The sequence below is a fragment of the Aplosporella prunicola genome, assembly GCF_010093885.1.
Source record: "Aplosporella prunicola CBS 121167 unplaced genomic scaffold K452scaffold_8, whole genome shotgun sequence".
Taxonomy (NCBI): domain Eukaryota; kingdom Fungi; phylum Ascomycota; class Dothideomycetes; order Botryosphaeriales; family Aplosporellaceae; genus Aplosporella; species Aplosporella prunicola.
The window spans coordinates 36,634-57,864 of NW_022983536.1; the positions used below are offsets into that span (position 1 = coordinate 36,634).

The 21,231-nt window shown below is 54.8% G+C and overlaps 11 protein-coding genes across 11 annotated transcripts; 7 read left to right on the forward strand and 4 right to left on the reverse strand.

Moving 5' to 3' along the window:
• The first annotated feature begins 371 nt into the window (after positions 1-371).
• Positions 372-3,006, forward strand: K452DRAFT_317031 (uncharacterized protein). Its single transcript, XM_033544023.1, has 3 exons — positions 372-1,010; positions 1,061-2,677; positions 2,733-3,006. The coding sequence occupies exons 1-3, from the start codon at positions 516-518 to the stop codon at positions 2,817-2,819; spliced, it is 2,199 nt and encodes a 732-aa protein (XP_033399254.1). The 5' UTR covers positions 372-515; the 3' UTR covers positions 2,820-3,006.
• Positions 3,007-3,322: 316 nt separating this feature from the next.
• On the forward strand, positions 3,323-4,723 carry K452DRAFT_357212 (uncharacterized protein). Its single transcript, XM_033546100.1, has 2 exons — positions 3,323-3,787; positions 3,842-4,723. The coding sequence occupies exons 1-2, from the start codon at positions 3,430-3,432 to the stop codon at positions 4,489-4,491; spliced, it is 1,008 nt and encodes a 335-aa protein (XP_033399255.1). The 5' UTR covers positions 3,323-3,429; the 3' UTR covers positions 4,492-4,723.
• Positions 4,724-5,587: 864 nt separating this feature from the next.
• K452DRAFT_357213 (uncharacterized protein) lies at positions 5,588-6,165 on the forward strand. Its single transcript, XM_033546101.1, has 2 exons — positions 5,588-5,618; positions 5,669-6,165. Exon 2 carries the CDS (start codon positions 5,683-5,685, stop codon positions 6,016-6,018), a length of 336 nt encoding a protein of 111 aa, XP_033399256.1. The 5' UTR covers positions 5,588-5,618; positions 5,669-5,682; the 3' UTR covers positions 6,019-6,165.
• A 1,933-nt stretch (positions 6,166-8,098) lies between these two features.
• On the forward strand, positions 8,099-8,873 carry K452DRAFT_317034 (uncharacterized protein). Its single transcript, XM_033544024.1, has 2 exons — positions 8,099-8,424; positions 8,487-8,873. The coding sequence occupies exons 1-2, from the start codon at positions 8,154-8,156 to the stop codon at positions 8,630-8,632; spliced, it is 417 nt and encodes a 138-aa protein (XP_033399257.1). The 5' UTR covers positions 8,099-8,153; the 3' UTR covers positions 8,633-8,873.
• Positions 8,874-10,686: 1,813 nt separating this feature from the next.
• Positions 10,687-11,466, forward strand: K452DRAFT_306949 (uncharacterized protein; the record flags this gene model as incomplete). The annotated part of the gene is made up of 1 exon (XM_033543032.1): positions 10,687-11,466. One exon carries the CDS (start codon positions 10,687-10,689, stop codon positions 11,464-11,466), a length of 780 nt encoding a protein of 259 aa, XP_033399258.1.
• Positions 11,467-12,007: 541 nt separating this feature from the next.
• On the reverse strand, positions 12,008-13,097 carry K452DRAFT_224678 (uncharacterized protein; the record flags this gene model as incomplete). Its single annotated transcript, XM_033536703.1, has 3 exons — positions 12,008-12,187; positions 12,257-12,610; positions 12,735-13,097. 3 exons carry the CDS (start codon positions 13,095-13,097, stop codon positions 12,008-12,010), a joined length of 897 nt encoding a protein of 298 aa, XP_033399259.1.
• A 910-nt stretch (positions 13,098-14,007) lies between these two features.
• Positions 14,008-16,003, reverse strand: K452DRAFT_267694 (uncharacterized protein). The gene is made up of 6 exons (XM_033538854.1): positions 15,436-16,003; positions 15,343-15,379; positions 15,220-15,287; positions 14,790-15,163; positions 14,673-14,737; positions 14,008-14,615 (listed from the first exon to the last, which is right to left on the reverse strand). Exons 1-6 carry the CDS (start codon positions 15,604-15,606, stop codon positions 14,251-14,253), a joined length of 1,080 nt encoding a protein of 359 aa, XP_033399260.1. The 5' UTR covers positions 15,607-16,003; the 3' UTR covers positions 14,008-14,250.
• An 80-nt stretch (positions 16,004-16,083) lies between these two features.
• Positions 16,084-16,741, reverse strand: K452DRAFT_357217 (uncharacterized protein; the record flags this gene model as incomplete). The annotated part of the gene is given in 4 exon segments (XM_033546102.1): positions 16,084-16,275; positions 16,295-16,477; positions 16,528-16,596; positions 16,661-16,741. The coding sequence occupies 4 exon segments, from the start codon at positions 16,739-16,741 to the stop codon at positions 16,093-16,095; spliced, it is 516 nt and encodes a 171-aa protein (XP_033399261.1). The 3' UTR covers positions 16,084-16,092.
• Positions 16,742-17,331: 590 nt separating this feature from the next.
• Positions 17,332-17,896, reverse strand: K452DRAFT_159196 (uncharacterized protein). The gene has a single exon (XM_033535645.1). The coding sequence runs from the start codon at positions 17,773-17,775 to the stop codon at positions 17,425-17,427; it is 351 nt and encodes a 116-aa protein (XP_033399262.1). The 5' UTR covers positions 17,776-17,896; the 3' UTR covers positions 17,332-17,424.
• A 121-nt stretch (positions 17,897-18,017) lies between these two features.
• K452DRAFT_246719 (uncharacterized protein) lies at positions 18,018-19,622 on the forward strand (the record flags this gene model as incomplete). The annotated part of the gene is made up of 3 exons (XM_033538028.1): positions 18,018-18,130; positions 18,236-19,061; positions 19,118-19,622. The coding sequence occupies 3 exons, from the start codon at positions 18,018-18,020 to the stop codon at positions 19,430-19,432; spliced, it is 1,254 nt and encodes a 417-aa protein (XP_033399263.1). The 3' UTR covers positions 19,433-19,622.
• Positions 19,623-20,547: 925 nt separating this feature from the next.
• On the forward strand, positions 20,548-21,207 carry K452DRAFT_193430 (uncharacterized protein; the record flags this gene model as incomplete). The annotated part of the gene is made up of 1 exon (XM_033535883.1): positions 20,548-21,207. A coding segment is annotated over one exon (660 nt), but the record flags the coding sequence as incomplete, so codon positions are not given.
• Between the last annotated feature and the right edge of the window lie 24 nt (positions 21,208-21,231).

Genomic DNA, 21,231 nt, shown 5'->3' on the forward strand with positions numbered 1-21,231 from the left:
TGGAGGAAATGTGACCGGAATGAGGGCGACGTAGGTCGAGTTTTTGAAAGCAGCGAGGACGAGGCGGGAAGGGAAGATACCTTTCCTTGGGGTCAGCGAGGCATGTCAGCATGAAGTCGCAGATACGGACGGCGTCATTTCGCCAGTTGAGTAGACAGCCTTGAGCAATTCAATAGCAGAGGGATCGGGGATGAATGGTGACAGATGGAGAGGGCTGCGGAGATGGCAGGACGCGTCGGGCTATGGGCGGCGATTGCGACCAGACGCGTGCGGGGTTTCGGTGAATGGGCGCCGACAGCGACCAGCTCGGCAAAGTCGTGGCCAAGATTCCATCGCACCGCCAACCACTACCCGTCCGTCAGCGGAGCGCGCGATTTCAGACGTGTCAGCCTGCAGGTACGAGCCGGTCAGACTTTTTACGCCTCTCCACGCCACGGCCGTTGGAATCCGAATTTGAATGAGCTTCGCACTCTCTTCCTCCGGCACCTAGTCCATGACTCTGCTACCTTCCTGCCATGGACCTTGTACCGCCAAACACAAACCCGCCCGTTCCGACGCCGCGCAAGCGACGTAGACCCGCCTTGGCGTGTGAGCAGTGTCGCAAGAGAAAGGTCAAATGCGACCGACATACCCCGTGCGAGCAATGCGTCCGCACCAAGAACGAGCCGTGCATCTACCTCTCTCAGGACCCTCCTCCCAGCGCGAACAAGAGCCGAAGAGTCGTTGATGGCGATGGCTCCATCACAGCTCCAGCCAGTCTCAGCCCTGTGCAGTCCTGGGCCCGGCCGATCTACCCGGCCTCCCGTCTGCCGAACTCCATCTCCGAGACTGTCGGACCCGCTCCGGATCAGGCCTTATTAAACAAGGCCCAGCATCTGAACTCGGACATGCGCTCCATTGGTAGATTCGACACTAAGCCGCGCAATGCCAGCTGGGAAATACCCTTCCAGGGGAGGTTCTCCAAGGATAGATATTTCGGTCGAAGCCATTGGATGAATGCAGTTGATCAAGTGAGCCGCCTTTTACCGTCACGTTCCAATCCAGTAGTAACTTGGCTCAGTTTGATGATATAATGAACTTGAAAAATGATAGCGGTGCCGTCGAAATTCACGCCCTCGTGGGAAAATGCAAAAACCTTGCGAGGTCAACAAAATCCCGCCAGCCTCTCCAACAACCTATTCCAGCTAACATCGGGGACTACATGCCGCCGAAAGAAGTGTGCGATCAACTGGTTGATTCTTACTTGAGGACCTTCGAATCCGCGTACAGAATCCTACACATCCCAACCTTCCAAAGGCAGTACACACAGTATTGGAGTGACCCGCAGTCCGCCAGCATTGCTTCGGTCATTCAGCTTCTCCTGGTCCTGGCTATCGGCACGTGCTTCTACCAAGAAGCCGACGCCGACTCTCTTCGCTCATCAGCTATGCAATGGATCTTTGCCGCCCAAGCTTGGTTAGGCTCCCCCTCCGAAAAATCACGACTGAACATCAACGGCCTCCAAACCTACTGCCTTCTTCTCTTGGCTCGACAGACCAACTCCGTTGGCGGCGACCTCGTATGGATATCCGCAGGATCGCTTCTCCGCATGGCCATGCAATCGGGGATGCATTGGGATCCCAAAAACGTTCCGCACGCAAACTTCTTCCAGGCCGAGATGCGGCGCAGACTTTGGTCCACTATCCTGGAAATGACTGTCCAGACTAGTATCGACTCCGGTGGGCCACCTCTCATCTCCATGGACGACTTTGACTGCGAGCCGCCTTCGAATATCGACGATGCCGACATGGAAGAAGACAGCCCTCCGCCTGAAATCAAGCCGATAGAGGAGTATACGCAGACAACCGTTCAGATTACACTTGCGCAATCTCTTCCACTCAGGCTTGAAATCGCGAGGTACCTGAACAACTTTCGGTCCGAGCCGACATACGAAAGCACACTGCGCCTGGGCAATGAGTTAAGTGCACTGCTCCAAACCAACTCCTGTCGCTTCAAGTCTTTCCCGCCCGAACGAGCCCAGCCAACGGCTCTCCACATCAAGTTTATCGAGCATTTTACCCATCGGTTCCTGCTCGTTTTGCATCAACCATTCGCGCTACAAGCAAAGACAAACCCCATGTACTACTACTCACGCAAGGTCTGCACCGATGCGGCTCTACTATTGCGCCACTACACGCCGTCTCCACGCATCATCGGCTCCAAGGCATACGATGACGACTACACATGCATCAAGCTCCACGGCAACGGCTTCTTCCGGGACGTTCCGCTCCGCTCGTCCATCTACATCTGCCACGAGCTGCTCACGCAGCTCAAAGAAGCAGCCAACTCATTCATATCGGCGGCGGACAAGCTTGCGCGGCAAGAGCTCCGCAACGTCATTGTCGACTACGTCGATCACTCTGCGGCGCGGATCCGGGCGGGCGAGACCAACATGCGCGGGCACGTGTTCTTCGTCGCCGTGCTGGCGCAGGTCGATTCGCTGATGGCGGGGGAGCCGCCGAAGCCGGCGATCCTGAAGGCCATCAAGGAGGCGTTGGAGTTTTGCTATCGGCTGCTGAGGGAGCGGGCGGAGAGTATGGCGCATTTGAGCGAGTATGGGAGCGACATGGGGAGTGAGCGGCAGCGGGGGAGCAACAGCACCCCGATGCAGCTTGATGACTTTGGGTGGTATGATATGGTGAGTGTCTTGGTTTCTGTGGTGTGTGTATTTTTGCTGATGGTTGTGATGGTAGACGCAGGACTCTGGCTTCAATTTCAATATCCCGGATTCTTGGATTTGGCCTGCTGGCACTTTAATGGGCAATGGTGCTTGGCTTTAGATTCGCATGTCGTCAACCCGTTGGAATTTGTGCGTATGGTTTAGATGATAGGTAGTTTAGATGGATGCTGTAGACGGCATGGGCGAACTCCCCCCTAAAGGTCGACGAGGAAAAGAAAGGCTTCACAACCTAGGCGTCAGATAGGAACACTTGATACAATCACAAGCCATAGTTAATTGATGAGCAGCGGTGCGCGAGAACGGACTAAGGCAACATGGCCCAAGCTCCAACACGGCAGCGCCCGCCCCCACGTCCAACCCCTCATTGACGTCTCACAGCGTATTACCGCGCGGAGATAGAGGGAGTCATTCAACTACGATTCGCGGCAAGAAATCGGACATAAGGCACCTAACAGCGAGAGTTGGCCCGCGTAGGAATAGAGCGAGATGCCGTGCTCGCAAAGCTAGCCATTTTAGGGCAGTCTAGACCCTGCGTACATTATCAGTCATAGTCATAAGCCAAGCTTAAAAGCAGCGACAACCGCACGCCGTCTTGCGCGTCGCGACCTACGGATTACTGCTTCAAAAGCGCATCGACAAGTCACCCATAATTTAACACCAATCAGCTAGCGCCCGGCATCGCGAACCCCGCACCCTCCCGAACCAACACCATGGTGACGCTGCAAGCCGTGCGCTCGCACAACAGCGCGCTGAAGACGGGCGCGGCAGCGGGGCTCGTCGGCGTGTTTGTGGGCGCGACTCGGGGGATAGGCTTGAAGACGCTGTCGGAGCTGGTCAAGGGGCTCGAGGCGCCGCGCTTCTACGTCGTGGGGCGGTCGCGGGCGAAGTTTGCGGCGGAGCTGGAGAAGCTCCAGACGCTGAATCCGGGGGCGACGGTGCGGTTTATTGAGGCGCAGGTTTCGCTGTTGCGGGATGTGGATGCCGTGTGTGAGGAGGTTAAGAAGGAGGAGGGTCACCTCGATTTGTTGGTTATGAGCCAGGGCGCGCTGCCTACGGGCGTGCCGAAGGGTATGTTTTATCGCTGAAGAGGCCTTGTTTGACTGATTGACTGACCCATCCCAGCCACGGAAGAAGGCATCGACGAATGCCTCGCCGTATGCTACTACTCGCGGATGCGGTTCCTGTCCAACCTCCTGCCGCTGCTGCAGCGCAGCGCGCGCCCGCGCGTCGTGAGCGTACTAGCCGGAGGCCAAGAAAAAGCGCTGTTCCTCTCGGACCCGGAGCTGCGGTCGCACTACAGCTTCCAAAACGTGCTGGACCAGGCGACCGCGATGCACACGCTGGCGTTGGAGCACCTGGCGCAGACCGCGCCGCACGTGAGCTTCCTGCACGTCTTCCCCGGCCTCGTCGCGACGGACATCATGCCCAACTTCATCGACGCGAAGCCCGGGCTGCTGGGCGCGGTGCTGCGCGCGCTCAAGTGGGCGATTCTGCCGCTGTTCCGGCTGCTGGCGTTTTCGGCGGAGGAGTCGGGGCAGCGCCAGGCCTTCCATGCGACGAGCGAGCTGTATCCGTCGGCCGAGGAGATCCAGGCTGGCACGGCGGTCGCGGAGGCTATGCAGTCCACCCTGAAGGGGAATGGCGTGTATCTTGTGCGGGAGAAGGGCGAGACGGTCACGAAGGAGCGGGTGTTGGAGGCGTGGAGGGCGCAGGGCGCCCCGGCTAAGGTGTGGGATCATACTGTGGGCGTGTTTGAGAGGGCGGGGCGTTAGTGTTGGGAGTGTGGGCTTGTCGTGTGCTGGGTTGGTGCGGGTGGGTTGTTATGTTACTCTCTACTCTCAGGTTTCTGCTTCTTTGGCAGCTTGTATTACTTTTTCGAGGAAATTACACTCAATTAACCGCCGTCACGTTGTCGATTTCCGTTCAAACATGCGGATTCCTCTACCTCTTAGTGAAGCACTCATCATTACTATTGTATATGAGCTAGTGGAATTTGATACAACCTAAACTTGCATTCTTAAACATGCCTATTTCTATGATTATTTCTTGGTTCCACGTAAGCGCTATTAAAGATATAAACATGATCCCTGGAGTAAAAAGACCATATTCATGCTTGGACGAGAAAGCACAACCCGAAAAGAGGGGTCGAAGGGCTCGTAGGCTCGTATTCGCTTGTTTTCCTCAGCCTCGTTCACCGAAACGAGGGCTGATGCGCATACAAATGCGCCACCAACTTCACTGAGGTAGGCTTCATGGCCCACTTTGTAGTTGCCGCTTTGGATACGAATCTGAACTCGGGTTTATTGTCATGCTTGCATATTCCTTGGTGGCTGGGTGGGGTAACTGGCCTATATTTACGTAACTGCATGTTGCATCCCGAATTGATGTCTGATGGGAGCAACAGCTATCTGTAATTAAGCAGCGTATAGATAGTAAATAGGCAGAATATGCTGTATAGTATAATATAAGAGCACTTTGTAGAGCCCGGAAAAATAGAGTAAAGTCCTGTCTAACTATTTGCAAGCTCTACATTAACGTGAAGGATATCTACATTTCTTTTTTATTGTTCGCCCTAACAATATTTGTCAACAGATTTCCTTAAAAGTAAGAGGCAGTCAGTGGCTTAAACGGTTGGCTCATAATATCTATCCATAATTCACGCGGAAGCGGCGGAATCCTCTTGATACTAGAGCTGTGTGCTTGGCGATAATAAACAGACAAGGGGTGCAGGTTTGCTTTTTATCAGCTAAACCAAAAGCTTTTCAGCTGAAAAGAAAGAATTCCCAATTGAGCGTTTGGAAGAGATATAAAAGCACAGCAAAATGTTCTCTAAAGTAAACAGCAGCTACAACATCAATCTACAAATCTCTTACACTCAACCTTCAACCACCAACTTTTGGTAATACCGCACCTTCACTTGCTGTCATTCAGTCTTCTAACACCCCACAGCCAAAAAACCCACAATGAGACTCGCAACCATTACCTCTACTCTCCTCGGCATGCAAGCGAGCATTGCCGCCGCCGCAATCGCGAAAGGCAACATCATCCAGAACTCAGTTATCTACCACTCGGCATGGATCGAAGGCGACAACCAGTGCAGCGACCACGTCAACATCGCCAAATCACACGAATGGCTCTGCGACAAGAAGTTCACGCTCCGCAATGGGTATACCTACATGTTCAAGGGCTGCGGCACCAACGACTTCGCTGTTTACAATGGCGACGGCTCCTACAACCACCACTGCGCCTGGGACCCGCAGAACCTCGGATGCGCTACTACGAAGGAATGGGTCTGCTAGGAGTAGTGAAGCTTACAGCAGCTAGCAGGCGGGAGCAGGTGGGTGTTTTGGACCGGTGGATCAGAAAACGCAACGATTGATTGTGTAAAAGCATGCTGAACGGAACCGGGAACATGTTTTCTAGTCTACAGCCAATCAATTTATTGCACCAATGCTGGAAACAATTACCTCGTGATTGCAATTTAAAATAAGTGCTGATCGTTACACTATATGCACGTAAGTTTCTTTAGAATGGACTCCTATAAAAGGTCTTATTTACGAAGACGACCCTTCGGACAGGCCGTACTATATAGTAAGATTAACGGCAGATCTTGTTCCAATTACGTCAAACTTAGCTTTAAATGAAAACTTCTATAATACCTTTTAAATAAAATAGTTGTATAACGTCCGTTACTGAGAACTAAGATCTACTATCTAGCGAGATAGGGGATAATATAAGTAGTCCCTATAGAGCACTCCTTATCTAGCTTATATCCCGAGTCTAAGGTATGGATGCAAAGGTCTAAAAGTATATATAGACTCTATATATCGTAGCTAGGTCTCTTCTTCTCCTCTGTATAAGTACCGCGATCTTGCTTCCCGGTAAATCTCGTTTCACGGTGACGGACATTAGGAGCTAGAATAGTTAATCTTTACGCTATTATAGGGAATTTTTGCCTTGTGACTGTTCGTCTGTGTTTACTGCTTATGCTGTAGTGTTTAGTATTAATTCGTGTAGGAAATTGTTACTCCTTTAATTCCAATTATACTATGTTTAGCTAAATAACTAAGTTTTAGCGGCCGACTTAATCTAATCCTCTTCTTAGCTTTCTTATTTGCTACCTCCTTCGCGACCGAGACGCTACAAATGCTGTGTAAGTAAGCTATGTAGCTGGCATGTTGTTTTTTTGTTATAATTAAATTACAACACTGAGTACATGGCTTGCCTTTAGATGCTTTGAAACTTTCTAGATAAAAAATGTGGTGGATTTTATGTATAGCAAGACTCTATAACTTTTCTATAACTTTAACTTCGTGCAGTATCTTGCGCTATTTTAATGGTCGAAAGTGTTCCTGGCGAGCAGTGAATTCAAATGTAAACGTCGCATCAAACTGGAGAACGGCCATTCCGTCAGGTTCAGCCAGTATTCTTCTCAAGCATGATCGCACGTTGCAGCGCAGATTTGCAGCCCAGCTGTCCAATGCTGTTGGTGCTTAAGTTTTCTTTTTAGCTGCTGTCACGGTTGCATGAAGAGCGCATGAACAAAAACTTGCAATTCCTCATCTGATTGGAGGTCTTTTCTGCGACGCTTCTAGACTTCACTATGTGATGCAAGGGCCTTCTGTATCCGGTTAGACCGATGGGAACACGAGCAGTGATTCCCTAAAATGCGGGGATGACGCAGGTCAATCGCTCGATCCAAGATTGGCAATGGAGGCGAACATACGAATCCGGAGACGTATCCGACTCCCAAACCCAGGGGTAATCCATCGGAATCTACGAGTAGGAGATGATCTAGAATAGGTAACGGCCGTTGACAAAGCCCTAGAGCAACCAATCGCTGGATGTTCCGCGCTCGAAAGGCCCCGTTAAATTGCCATAGCTTCATTGTACGAGCTGTCGGACATCGAATATCGTGTTGATATCTGCCCACGTCCTTGATAAATCCGCTCAATAAGAGATTGATGTGGATTGCTCAGCACACGCTACTAACCACCTCTGTGGGTGTTGACTGCAAGCTTACTGTAACAGCGATCTGATTGGTTTAATTTACAATATAGTAGGAAAGTAACGCCACCACAATTCTTACACTTCAGATAAAATCGCACGTAAAGTTGGCGAATACTCGCATTTCACTGCCTCTCCGGCACGTTAGGTTGTTGAGGTCGAGCCCGTCGCATTCCGACCGCTAAATACCCGGATAGTTCGTATAGCGCACGTACCCGCTTCTAAAAATAGTATCCTCAAACAACCGGCAGCAGCAGCACAGTGACGTTAAGCAAGCTGCTCTTGGCATCTCGTATCACGATGCTGTACTACCCAGACACTCCTGTATATATATGCCTCGACAAAGCACCCATAAAATGAACATCCGCACCAAAGCCTCAACTTCCACCTCGACATCAACCAACACACCTCATTCCAAACCAACAACATGCGCGCCTTTGCCATCATCTCTTCCATCGTGGCCGTTGCCACCGCAGCCGCCATTAACAGCCCCGACCAGGGTATGGGCTACTGGACCGTCAGCAACCTGGGCCTGAACATCCCTCCCTCGGCCAGCCACCGCGTCTTCAACTTCGACGTCCAGTACTCCAAGGACAGCGAGGCGACGCACTGCACGCTCGACAACAACAAAGATCCCTTGAACAAGGCCCAGTGCGGCAACTCTGCCGTCAGCTTCGAGATTGGCGAGGACGAGAGATGTGAGTTTTTGCTTGCAGTTAACTCGTTTAATCGATCAGTGTATGCTAATTTTTACCCAAAGCTATCTCGCTCAAGCAGACCGTTGGCGAGGCTACCTATGTCATGGGTAACTCTGCTTTCGACCTCGACTGCAAGACTACCACTGTTGGCAGCAACACTTGCTCTTCCAAGACCTTCACCGTCCCCGTCACTTCCGCTGTCGCTTAAATTTTCCACAGCTTCAGGGCTTGAATCGCATTGGTTTTGGATATAAGTTATGAGAAAAACTTCATCGTGTAGCGAACATATTCTGTAATATGATAAATATAATAAATCCAAACATTGCGAAATTTGTGTATATTTAAAGACGATTTTGACGGAACTTGCGAGAAGAGATCATTGTGTTCGCAAAAAGGTTTAAGGACGGTCGTAGTCTTATAGCTTTTAGTTCAACTTTCTCCTTTAAATGCCTCCGGGTTGCATTTGGACGAAATAACATTGCAAGTACAAGGGTCTGCTTAATAATTTAACTAATATCCAAATATTCTTAAGTTAAAATCCCTATCTCCGGAACCCTATTGTCCCTACTACCGAGGCTTTTTGCAATATAGTTTTGTGTAATAAAATGGTTGGACAGAGCCAAGTACTTCTTAGACCCGTGAACTCTTCCGCGAACCTCGAAGTACGTAACAGTAAGTATTTTATTTAAATCACCCTGCTACTAACCAATACATTATAACAATTTAAAGAGTTTACCCAATAAAGGGAGTCTTTAATAGGCTTCTACTTCCTTTCCATGCATAGGATGATGCTGGTAGTCTCGGGTCAACTTTCTAGCCAAAAATACTTCACTGTTTGAAGAACGCCCGGATATTCTCAACTAAAGTTAAACAGCACCTTAATTTCAAGAAACTTAAACATCGCGAAAGAAGCTAAAAACTTTGTTTGAGGCCTTAAGCAACCTGCAAACGTACTATCGCTTATCTTACACCTATACAAAATAAACTACTAAAATCCAAAGCAACGACTCCATACACAAAATACACAAACAATCATTCATCTCTATAAAGCACTTCTAATTCGACCCTAAAATCCACCCTCCACCACTACTGACCTCCCCGCAAACCCATCGCAACCCTCGCAAACCCCTGCAATAGCTCTTCAACTAAGGGCGCCCCAACCAGACGCCAGCATGCGGCGCCAAGCCGATCCCCGCAACAGCAGCAGAGCAGGGCGCGCGCGCACCAACAACCGGCTCCGCGGGGACGGAACGCATAACGACAGACCAACAACGGCGGAGCAGCGGGGCGCGTACCGACAAGATGGATTCGTTTCGACTCCGTACCCCTCCGCATGCTCGCGTTTTTCCGATCTGGGAAAGACGGACCAACCAAAGCAATGCAGGATCGGCGCGACGGGACGAGGTTTGGCGTGCCTGTCCCTCGGGTTCCCCGCACCCGCTGCTATGGGTTGCCAAGCAAGGGTTCGAGGTTCTGGAAGCCCCCCCCGCACCATGATCAGCCAGCGTAAAATCTGACAAGGGAGGTCGCTACTGCGGCATTTAATGATGTGAGATATGGCGCGTATTGCATAATACCTAATTGAACAGATAGAGGTTTAGAGACAGGGCACTCTATACAGAAGGCCTATACTAAATATAGTTAATTTCTGCGCTATGATAAAAGATCGACACCAAACTAGGTAATTTGCGTACTACAACCCTCCACCGACCTCACAAATTCCAACATACTCGGAACATGCCACCTGCCAAGCGAGAAGCTAAAAGCAACAACGACTGTAATCTTAACACGGCCATCCCTTGGTACCAGACTTGAAATGCGGGGACGAGTAGCGCCGTATAACCCTCTGCCCGCCATCTCATCAACGATGATGGCAGGCACCAAACATCGACGCCTGAAACGCCTCCGATTACTCGGGGCTCGTCACTCTTCCACTGACCGGCTCCAGAGCCAAGATTCCAGAATGCAATCGCCCTCGCAGACACTGCCTCGACGTAAGCTTACTCTACAGACAAACAAGACACCTACGCACGACAGAGCAGCATACCGCTGATCAGTGATGATGTGTGTGTTGAGTACATGGCTGCCGGGAACGGAGCCCAGGGCCAGGCTGGGCAGGCACGATGACGCGGGAGCAGGAGCAGAAAAAGCATAAATAAGAGGACGAAGAGCCAGAAGAAAGATTTCCAAACCAGGTCAACCACTCGGCCACGCACCGCACATATTGTCTTCCCGAACAGCCAGCCCCCATCCTCTCCAACAATGAAGTACATCTACCTCCTCGGGCTAGCAGCGGGCCTAGCGGCCGCCGCGCCCCTCGACGAACACAAGCCCACGCCCACCACCACCACCACCACCTCATGGGACGACAAGCACAAAGCCACGGCCTCGTGGGACGACAAGCACAAATGGGACGGCAAGTACAAGCCCACCAGTACGTGGGGCGACTACAACCACGCGTCTTGGGCCGGTGACAAGAACGACCCCAAGAAAACCGATTCTTGGGACGACAAGGACAAGGACAAGGACAAGGACAAGGGCAAGGACAAGGGCAAGGATAAGGGCAAGGACAAGCCAACCGCCACGACGACCAAGGACGACAAGCCCAAGAAGACCGACGACAAGGGCAAGAAGCACACCAAGCGCCAAGACCCCGAGGATCCCGAGGAAACTGAGGAGCCTGAGCCTGACGAGCCTGAGGAGCCCGAGGTAACGCCCGCGCCCGAGGACAACCCCGACGACGAGGACGACGAGCCCGAGGATAACGAGCCCGACGACGACGGCCTTCTCAAGCGCCAAGAAGACCCCGAGGAAACCGAGCCAATTGACGCGCCTGTGGATGAGCCGGAGCTTGAGCCCGAGAACCCCGACGACGAGCCCGACGTCGAGGAAGAGCCTGACGAGCCCGCGGTAACGCCTGCGCCCGAGGACACCAACCCCGACGACTCTGAAAACCAAGGCTTCCAGCCCCCCGACGAGACCAACCCTGACGACGAGGGCCTCGGCAGGCGCCGCATCCGCCGCGTCGTGCGCGTCTTCTAGTGGGGTGTAGGACGACGGGGTGAAGTGAAGTGAGGGGGAGAGGGAGAATTGAGTTGGAGGAGGAGGAGATGGTGGTAGGGTGGTAGTTAGGTACTTAGCTTTTGAATACAACGTAAGGTTTTGTGCTTAATGAAAGGTGCAGTGGGAGTGCGGAGCGGATTAGAGAAAGCTTGTGCTAAAGACCAAAGACAAGAAAACGGAAGGAAGCAGAGACGCACGCGTCGCCCCGCGCAAACATCAGTACAACAAACAAGCAAACAAATGAAATCAAACACCTACACAGCAGCACAGCAGTCAGCCACACGCACAAAGCCAAGCCCAAAGCAGCAGTAAATGTAGAGCAGCAAACAGACTCATAATTTCATTTTCTTTTTTATAATCTATTACAAGCCGACCTAAGCAATGAAGCCATATTCCAGGTCATCATCGTGGTAGTAGTGGTAGTGGTAGAGGGAGGTGGCGGCGTAGGTATCTCGTGGGGGTAGTAGTTATGTAGTAGTACGTAGACAAGCTACGTAGGCAAGCAACACAGGCTCAAAGTTTACGCGCGGTGGTACTTGCGGACCATCTCGACGAGGAAGGACTCGACCTCCTTGGGGTGGGTGGCGTTGAGGTAGTGGTTGCCGCCCTCGATGAACTCGAGGCGGGCTTCGGGGGAGCGGGTGAAGAGCTTGATGTGCTCCTTGGGCAGCTCGGTGCCGAAGGGGACGTCCTTGGTACCCTGGGGTGGAATCATGTCAGCAAACAGACGAAAGAAAGAGAGGGGGGAAGAGGTTCGTTGACGACATACCTGGAGCCAGTAGACGGGGCACCTGATATCGCCGACGCGCATAAGCAGGCCATCCCTCGTAAGCAGGCAGATGACCGCCATGCGGGCCTTCATGCGGCCAACATCGCCCTTGTAGACGTCCTTGAGGGTGTTGATCCAGAACTTGGTGAGGTCCTCGGTGGCCTCCTCGCCGAAGCCAATGGAGGCGACCATGCCGCACCAGACGTCGTCGACGAGCCAGTCGTGCGTGGGCGTGGCGCTCGTCCACTTCTCCGCAAACGGCGCCAGAATCGACGTCGGCTCCCAGCAGCGCTTGGTGCGCGAGTACGACGACTCGTAGTCCATCGACGTGCCGAGGGGCATGATGCCTTCGATCTGTTGCGTGCACGAGTCAGCCAGCCTGTTGCATATGTGTATTGTGAACCGTGTCCGCCACGGCCTTTCCCCACAAAATACCCCAACACAATGGGGCCTTCGCCTCCACCACTAATTAACGTACCCTCTCGGGGGCGAGCAGCGCCATGCGGGCGACGACCCAGCCGCCCTGGCTGGTGCCGAGGGCAAAAGCCTTCTTGATCCCCAGAGCGTCCATGACCTGGATGTTCATGGCGGCCGAGTCCCAGTAGGTGAAGTGCTCGGACTTGCTGACGGTGCGGCCGTGGCCCAGGGGCTCAATGGCCAGCAGGTTGACGAGGCTCTTGAGCGTCTCGCTCTTGAACTGCTCCAGGTAGAGGCTGGCCGTCGTGCACATGGAGTTGACGAGGATGACGGTGGGCTTGGCCGCGTCGTAGGGGAAGGGCATCTCGTAGCCCACTTCGATGCCGCCCAGGTGGGGCACGTGAACCGTCTTGGAGGCAGCCATTGTTGGAGATAGAGATTGGAAAGATGGAGAGAGGGAGAGAGAGAGATTGTGCAGTGGTGGTGCTGAATCGCAAAAGCCCAATCATTCCGCGGCAAGGCGAGGCCCTTTTAAAAGGCCAAAAGAGAGCAATGAGATAGCCGTTTCCGGGTCCGAGCGGCGGTCCGACGCGTTGCGTGGTTGTGAAAGGCACACGCGAACGAGGCCCCAGGGGCAGCACGTGGCGGGGGCGAGTCAAGCGTGCAAAAGCTGTGGGCCGCCTCAGGGACCGGCGGCTAGGCCCAGGGGCGTCACGCGTGGCTTTCCGTCAGGCCAACCCACTCTGCCCATGGGCCGAGGCTCCCACACGCCTCCAAAACCCTCGATGCGGCATCCTCTCCTCACGCCGCCTTCGAACGAGCCACGCTACGTCCTGCCCGCTCCGCGCCAACGTGTTTGACCTGCCCTGTCGTGCCTGTTAATGCCGCGCCACCGTGTCCATGCTCCTGAACCTCTTGCTTGACGGCTCCTTTTTTCTTTCCCATGATGAGTTAATGCGCTGTCATTGGGGGTGTCGTCTTTGCCGTGCCGAGGCAGGATCTAGTTCGGTCCAAGGTCTAGCTCGGTAGGTCTAGGTCGGCCTCGGGAAGGGGACGCCCAAGGCACGTGATGGGCGCCGGCCTGCCAGAGGCCATCTTCGACATGCGGGGAAGACGTGTGTTGCTGACGCGGGCGGGTCGAGGCGAGAGTGTGCGCGGGGTTCGACGAGACGGCGGCGGGAGGGGAGAGGGGGAACCCGGCCGTCCTTATATATACTTTCCTGCGCCACGACTCTTGCTCCCGCGCCGCTCCGGAGCGAGCTCCTGGATACGATTCATATATTATTGCGGCACACGCTTCTCGAGTCCACATTCGGAAAATTCAAGCGCAAAGGATTCTACTCTAAACGTTGTGTCTTGACTCGCATGGTCACGGCTGCTCGCTACCTGGGTGTCTGTCGTCTTGAAGGGTTTTTTTTATAATCCTCTGCCAGCAGCTTCAAATAGCCGCGTAAAACAGCTTTGCGCGTGCAAAGCCCTTTTCCTTCCATATTTACATTAGGGTATACAACTCGAATCAGAAGAACAGAAAATAAGACGCCAATCCCACCCCCCCTACCGTTACCATTTTCTTTCCCTTAAGCCATGTCGGAACTGGACCATTTGGTGTCCCGCGTCACCTTGATGTTGTGAAGCGGAATCTCGTCGCCCATTATCGAGTCATTGTCCTTCTCCGCCGTCCTAATGTGGCTGGAAACCTTGCCGTCGTTCTGTGGACGCAAGCCGTTGTTGTCATCCAGCCGGTGGAAGGCGCTGTTGGTCAGGTTACTGGACCCGCCCAGCTTGGTCCCGGCGCCCGTCGAGCCGCCCCTGGAGAATCCGCTCGTGCTGGCAATCGTGCCCCAGACGAGCCTCAACAACGGCCGCAGCGTCGGGAGGTTCGCGCTAATAATACCCGCCGAGATTTCAATGGCAGTCCAGCCGACCGTTCTGGCCAAAGTGTCTGATAATGACCGTCAGAAAAGTGTTAAAACGCGTAGAATACCGGTGAAAAACTCACAGCTTGAGTCAGCTGCAGTGTACTCAAAGAGGACAGAGGTACGGTAAGCGCTAGCGAAGACGACGCTGTATCCATGTTAGCCGAAGAAACGTGCAACCGAAGAGCGTGCTTTCTTACAAGAAACCGAGGCTGAAAATGACAAGGAGCGAGACACGCTGAACAAGTCCCACCTGAAGCTTCCACACGTGCGGCATAGGAAGAACGAGAATGGCGACGTCGGTGGCGATGGTCGAAACCGCGTTGGCGACCCAGGTAGCGACCTGGTTTACGCAGTGCCCCGGCACCTGGGGGTACCACATCTTCTTGACGGGAACGCAAAGGAAGATGAAAACGAAGACGATGGTGATGACCCAGGCGATGACGAAGGCGCCGATACAGTAGGCCCATATCCGGTAGGCCCGGATGGGGAACAACCGGTGGTACATGCAAAGGAGAGCAAGTTTGGTGATGGCCAGATTGACGACGTAGAGGACTTCGGCGACCATCAGGTACTGATTACAGAGCGTGAGCACTCGAGGCGTCAAGATGAAGGTCGAGTAGAATGTACCTTCGCAATCATGACCACATCGGTCATGGGTAGCGTGTTGGCGTGCAACCCCATGCCATAATTAACCACTGCGAAACCATTAGCGGTGTCCTCGAGTCAAACGAGGCGACGGCAGAGCCTTACTTCCATAGATGAAACCCACAACGACAAGGTACAAGCCCTACAGCCACTAACGTTAGCAATATGAAAGACAACAACGGCAAATGCCTCACTCACCATCGACAGCATGATCAGCCAGTCGTCAATACCGAAGGGAGTTTTCCGTTCCCATCTTGCGAGCATGCGAAGCACACACGACACAAAAGCCAAGACGGTGACGGCGGCGACTGTTCCTATCGACCATGGCTGCAAGTTTTCACCTTCGTACAGGTTCGCCGGCGTCGACATCTTGGGGGTGCAAAAGAATGTGATCCGGTCCGCTTTTGACAGCACCAGGGAGCAAAAAGAGTGTGGAACAGTGGAGTGCCAAAAGTGCGGAGGAGATAGTGATATTTGCGTACGTAGGCACGAGCGCAGGATAGGTATTTTAGGAGATGGCGGGAGTGCAATGAAAGGGTCGCCTTGCCACTACTTACGGAGTGCTTGAAGATCCCCGAAACACGCGTGGAGGTAGCTGCTAATACCTCCCCGGCCGCGCCCTGGTCGGAATCCTCGTCCCGGGGAGCCGTGTTACCAGTGGCACGCAATCAGATTGTACGAAGCGTCCCCCGATCTACGGTATTCAATCCATTGAGTCAGTTGCCATGTCCCGTTTTGTTAGCAGCACGCGAGCTTCTTACTCGACCTGACCGCAAGACGAGGATTGTGTCAGGTGGCTTGTAAGAGCATTGAGTCGTCAGACCGGCAGCCGGCGAGAATTGTCATCACCTGTAATCAAGCCCGCCGATCACTGCCGAACCAAGTACCCATCGGGCCTAGATTGACTAAAAGACCACTAGGATTCTCTAGCAAACCGCTGCCCGGACCCTCGGGGACAGGGGACCGGGATCCCCGTGATCGCACCGTGATCGCACGCATGGCCTTGGGGCTTTCCTGCTGGGGGTTTGATCCAGTGGGCTGGGTGAACCGTCCTTACGGCATTTCCAGCGATAAGCATACTCATCTTTTTACAACGTAGAAGCGTTTCAATCGCGAAGTTGCGGTCAGCCCAGGTTTCAAGTGGTGCAGGCCTTCTTGCAGCGAACGACTCGAGTGACCTCTTGAGTCGCATGGCGTCTCCTGACTCTTGTCTTGCGGCTGCTGCTGCCACACCGTTATCCTACCCTACTCGGCAGCTTCCGTCAAACCAAGTAATGACGGCGTTGTTACCTTGGCAGACTCCAATTTCGAAAGGTATGGCGCAACCACCAGGCGAAGATCGTAGCGCGCATAGGACGTCTGTGCTGTCCCTCGGCCGACTGTGAGAAGGATTTTTGCTTTGCCCGACAGTTTGGACACTCACACAGCGGAATCCTTCGGCTTCGTTAAACCCTATGGACGCGGGCAATTGCGTCCCCGAGACACGCGAGGTCAGTGGCGTCATGTTGGGAACCAGGAGTGACGCCTCTCCATTTCCGTCCACCTCGCTAGAATACGTGTGGTACGAGAGCGACGGGCGACGGACCCCTTGAAGCGGGCCGGCTTTAAACGGTCGGACCGCACCCACCCACGACACCCACCAAGGCGCGCGACGTGTGAGGTGGTTCAGGTCGTTTGCATAGTCGCAATTCGTTCCGACCCTCCTCGCCTGGCCCAGTGGCCCTGCAGCCTTGTCGAGCAAGCGACAGAGTGATAGGCAGATCGACGATGCCGGCCAAGGTGTGCGGGTTTGAGATTGATCACTTCTTGCTCGCCTTCCAGCCCAACATTCAGGGGGGGTTGCCGTTTGGGAGGAATGCTCAATGGCGGCTCGTCAAGCCGCCACTCCTTTCCTTCTCAGCCCGTTGGAAATCGAGGGATCTTCTAGCTTTCGCGAGTCGCGTGAGCCGGCGTGCCGGTGACCCGTCTTTCGGTCGGATGGAAGCTGGGTATGATGGATAAATCCATGGCTTGCTGCCATCAAATGACGCCCAGCGGCTCTGGACGCGTCGGGGCGGCCTTAAGATATTGTGCCATTGTACGGAGACACGCAAAGCACGTTCGACCCCCCTCCCGCTTGCGCCTTCTTTCCCCCAGGGCTGGCCCACTTGCCACGTTGTGATGGCGTGGATGGATCACGGATGGATATTAGATCTGCGGTGGGCCTTGAAATTCTTTTTGACCGCCGCAAACGGTCGACGCGCTTACGGACGCAGGACCAAGCACGCATCTTCGCACGTACGTCAATTGCAGTCGTGGCCGATCATCGATGAAAGGGACACTGTCGTGAGCGTCGCCAATAGGTAGCGAGCGACATTGGGTGAGGGGATTTGGGAAGGCGAGATGTTTCGACTTCCACGCGAGCCAAAGCCGAGAGGCCTCGCCAAGGCGCCATGTGCGGGAGCTAGCCGGAAGCGGGCACAAAATGTAAAGAAAGCAGCCGCCCATTCTCCCCCTAGTACTACGCCCCCCCTTACCCCGACGGGCATCACCTGCCATCCCACGAAAATAGCACCTTTGTTTTTTTTGTACATACGTTTCTTTGCTCGCGCCATTCGTTCGCAATCCCTTCAATTGGCTCCCGCCCTCGGGTACATCGCCGTCAAATTACCTTCCCGTCCCGAGCTCGCATAGCGGCCGATCTGGATATCAATCAACGGGAGCTAATTGCTTGCCATCATCAGTCCCCTGCGCCGCCGTCGTACCCATAGCCGCTTAATTCCGGCGACCTGCATTCCAATATGAGTCCGGATACGTACATAGACACTGCGCTGACCCGCTCGGACCTGCTCGTCCTGCAGAACCTGCTGCGCGATGCCTCGACGGCGGAAAAGGAGCCTCCTTCCGCAGCCGAGTCGAGCAGCGAAGAGAGCGAGGCCGTTGACGAGCGCGGCGGCCAGCTGCGCAACCGCAAGAGCCAGGAATCCGTCGACTCGGGCGTCGCCTTCACCGGCGGCAGCGACCATGACCGTCGCGCCGTCGCGGCCATGGACGCCATGAACGATCCGAAACACACCAGTTTCGACCCCACCATTTTCGTCCTGTGGGACACGCCGGATATTAAGCTGCCCGCCGTGGTGGACCGCTACGTCTTCCAGCCGTACGTGCGCTGGGCGCGCAAGGCCGTCCGTGTCGAGACGGACGTCGTGATGCTCAACCACCTGTTCCTCTACGCCATGACGTCAATCCCCAGCGCGCTTTACCTATTCCACCACTTCACCTGGCTGCATGCCGTGCTGCACTGCGTGATGCAGGGTTACTACGTCGGGACGTACAATCTGATGATGCATCAGCACATTCATCAGCGCGGCGTGCTGGCCAAGCGCTTCTGGTTCGTCGACAACTACTTCCCGTACATCCTGGACCCCATGTTCGGGCATACGTGGAACACGTATTTCTATCACCACGTGCGGCACCACCACGTCGAGGGCAACGGCCCGGATGACCTGTCGTCGACGATCCGGTACCAGCGCGACGACATTTGGAACCTGATGCATTACATTGGCCGCTTCTTCTTTTTCGTTTGGTATGATCTGCCGGGGTACTTCATCCGCAAGGGCCAGTACAAGACCGGGTTGAAGGCAGGCCTCGGGGAGGTTTCCACTTTCGGCATGTGGTATCTGGCTTCTCTGATCAACTCGCGGGCCGCTATCTTTGTCTTCATGGTACCGTTTGTGCTGCTCCGGATCGGGCTCATGGTCGGCAACTGGGGCCAACATGCGTTCGTCGACGAGGTGGAGCCCGACTCTGACTTCCGGTCCAGCATCACGCTGATCGACGTAGCCGTAGGTTGCTTTCGGGACCCCGCGCTTCGGGACCCATGCTAACGGCTTCTCCGCAGAGCAACCGCTTTTGTTTCAACGACGGCTACCACACCTCACACCACCTGAACCCCATGCGGCACTGGCGCCAGCACCCCGTGGCCTTTCTCAAGCAGAAGGAGCAGTACGCGGCCGAGCATGCGCTGGTCTTCCGCAACATCGACTACATAATGATTACCGTGCGGCTGATGATGAAAGACTACATGCACCTGGCCAAGTGCCTGGTGCCGATCGGCGACCAGATTGGCATGACGCTGGAAGAAAAGACAGCGATGCTGAAGACGAAGACGAAGAGATTTTCCGAAGAGGACATCAAGAGGAAGTTCAGGAACTAAAAGGTAGGACGACGATTGCATAGACGGAGGAAGTGAGAAATTTGGAAAGGCTTGCCACTGCACATACATAGGCTTGGGATCAGCAGCATATGAGTATAAAAAGCAACGGCGCATGTAGATAACAGAGAAGGCGCAAGTAGACGTAAGCACGTATGTACGTACGTAAGCAAGCAACATCAGCAGCCACGACGACGTCGGAATAGACTCAGAAATAAGCAAAGTGAGCACGCGAGGCTGGGACGCGGAACCTTGCAACTGGAAGGAATGCCAAGACGGAACGGGTCGCAGGCCCATGGGCCTATCACCACACGCGGACGGACGGACTACTGGTCGCAACGGCCGTTGGCGTTTGCGTGCGTGGTCATCCCAGCTTGCCTGGAGTAAGGTTGTTTGGCTGGACGAGCCCGCGAGGTGCTAGGTGGCTAGGCACTTAGGTCGAGGCGCGCAACGCGAGCGTGCGGCGTAGAGTAGTTGCCGAGCGATGACGACGCTAAGCCGGGGGGGGCGCCACGCCGGGACGACAATGGAAACGTGGAGATGGCTTGTGTTTGTGGCTTTGCGAAGAAGAAGAAGAAGAAGAAGAAGAAGAAGTGGTGGGTTTAGAGTTGGCGGAAGAAGGAAGAGACGCTGTGGTGGAACAGGCGGAAAACGGAACACGGCAGGACGAGTCGACCTCGTTCGCGCGCGTCGTTGGCGCGTTGTCGAACCCGCAGCCCGCGCGCTCGCGACCAACCACGAACGAACTACCTAGGTACCTACGAATACAGCACTCGTACATCGGCCATCGTTCCACCGGGCACATTTCGGAGTTGAAGGATGGATGGAAGAAATCCTTCCATGCTATCGCTAGGTAGCTGCCTTATCGCATGCCGCCCGATGCCGTGCCGACGCCGCCGCATCTGATGCCGCCGCCGAGCACCTAGGTAGCTAGCCACGGAAAGTAAGTAAGACGCCCTCGCTCTCTCTCTTTCTTCAACAACAACAACACCACCACTACAACGACGAGCCACGAAAGAACGACCGCACGAGTGTCACGACAACCGACATACACGCACACGCACACAATGGCCACCCCACCATCCACAGCAGCGCCAGAAGCACCACCACAAGAAGAAACCACGCCCTTCGCCCACGCCCTCTCCCTCATCGACGCCGCCCACGCCGACGACCCCACCCTCACCACCCTCGCCGACGGCACAACCCTGCCCTACGAGCTGCACTACGCGCGCCAGATGACGCGCTACCTGGCGCTGCACACGGGGGCAGTGCTGGCGTACGACTGCCATGCGAGCACACGCGCCACCGAAACCGCCACCGCACCGCCCTCGGAAGCGCTCCAGCTGGCCGTGCGCGCGCAGCACCTCCGCCGCTGGGAAGTCCCACGGTCGTCCTACCCACCCACACGCGCCGGCTACCTCTCGTGGCGAACAGGCCAGGGCAAGCGCGCGGGGGCGCTCGCAAGCAGCTACTGCGCGACGGCCGGGCTGGCACCCGCCATCTGCGCGCGCGTGCAGGCTCTGGTAGGCAAAGAAGGGCTGCGCACGGGCGACGCCGAGGCGCAAATCCTCGAGGACGTCGCCTGCCTCGTCTTCTTGGACGACCAGTTCGCGGGCTTTGTCGCTGGCGGCGGTGGCGCGGTGGAGGTGGACGAGGAGAAGGCCGTGCGGATTGTAAGGAAGACGTGGGCGAAGATGGGGGGGCGGGGGAGGGAGCTGGCGGGCGGGATTGCGGGTGTGTTGGAGGGGAAGGCGGGGGAGGTGCTGGCCAGGGCGCTGAGTGAGGCGTAGCGTGGTGGTGGG

What these genes read in the sequence shown, in the direction of transcription:
- K452DRAFT_357213 (XM_033546101.1), top strand. Translation starts at nt 5,683, where the DNA reads ATGAGACTCGCAACCATTACCTCTACTCTCCTCGGCATGCAAGCGAGC.
- K452DRAFT_357212 (XM_033546100.1), top strand. Translation starts at nt 3,430, where the DNA reads ATGGTGACGCTGCAAGCCGTGCGCTCGCACAACAGCGCGCTGAAGACG. An exon ending in GCCTACGGGCGTGCCGAAGG is followed by an intron (nt 3,788 to 3,841) that starts GTATGTTTTATC and finishes GACCCATCCCAG; the next exon opens with CCACGGAAGAAGGCATCGAC.
- K452DRAFT_317031 (XM_033544023.1), top strand. Translation starts at nt 516, where the DNA reads ATGGACCTTGTACCGCCAAACACAAACCCGCCCGTTCCGACGCCGCGC. An exon ending in GGATGAATGCAGTTGATCAA is followed by an intron (nt 1,011 to 1,060) that starts GTGAGCCGCCTT and finishes AACTTGGCTCAG; the next exon opens with TTTGATGATATAATGAACTT. An exon ending in ACTTTGGGTGGTATGATATG is followed by an intron (nt 2,678 to 2,732) that starts GTGAGTGTCTTG and finishes TTGTGATGGTAG; the next exon opens with ACGCAGGACTCTGGCTTCAA.
- K452DRAFT_159196 (XM_033535645.1), bottom strand. Translation starts at nt 17,775, where the DNA reads ATGGCAGGTGATGCCCGTCGGGGTAAGGGGGGGCGTAGTACTAGGGGG.
- K452DRAFT_317034 (XM_033544024.1), top strand. Translation starts at nt 8,154, where the DNA reads ATGCGCGCCTTTGCCATCATCTCTTCCATCGTGGCCGTTGCCACCGCA. An exon ending in GATTGGCGAGGACGAGAGAT is followed by an intron (nt 8,425 to 8,486) that starts GTGAGTTTTTGC and finishes TTTTACCCAAAG; the next exon opens with CTATCTCGCTCAAGCAGACC.
- K452DRAFT_267694 (XM_033538854.1), bottom strand. Translation starts at nt 15,606, where the DNA reads ATGTCGACGCCGGCGAACCTGTACGAAGGTGAAAACTTGCAGCCATGG. An exon ending in GGCTGATCATGCTGTCGATG is followed by an intron (nt 15,380 to 15,435) that starts GTGAGTGAGGCA and finishes TAGTGGCTGTAG; the next exon opens with GGCTTGTACCTTGTCGTTGT. An exon ending in ATTTTCAGCCTCGGTTTCTT is followed by an intron (nt 14,738 to 14,789) that starts GTAAGAAAGCAC and finishes ACATGGATACAG; the next exon opens with CGTCGTCTTCGCTAGCGCTT.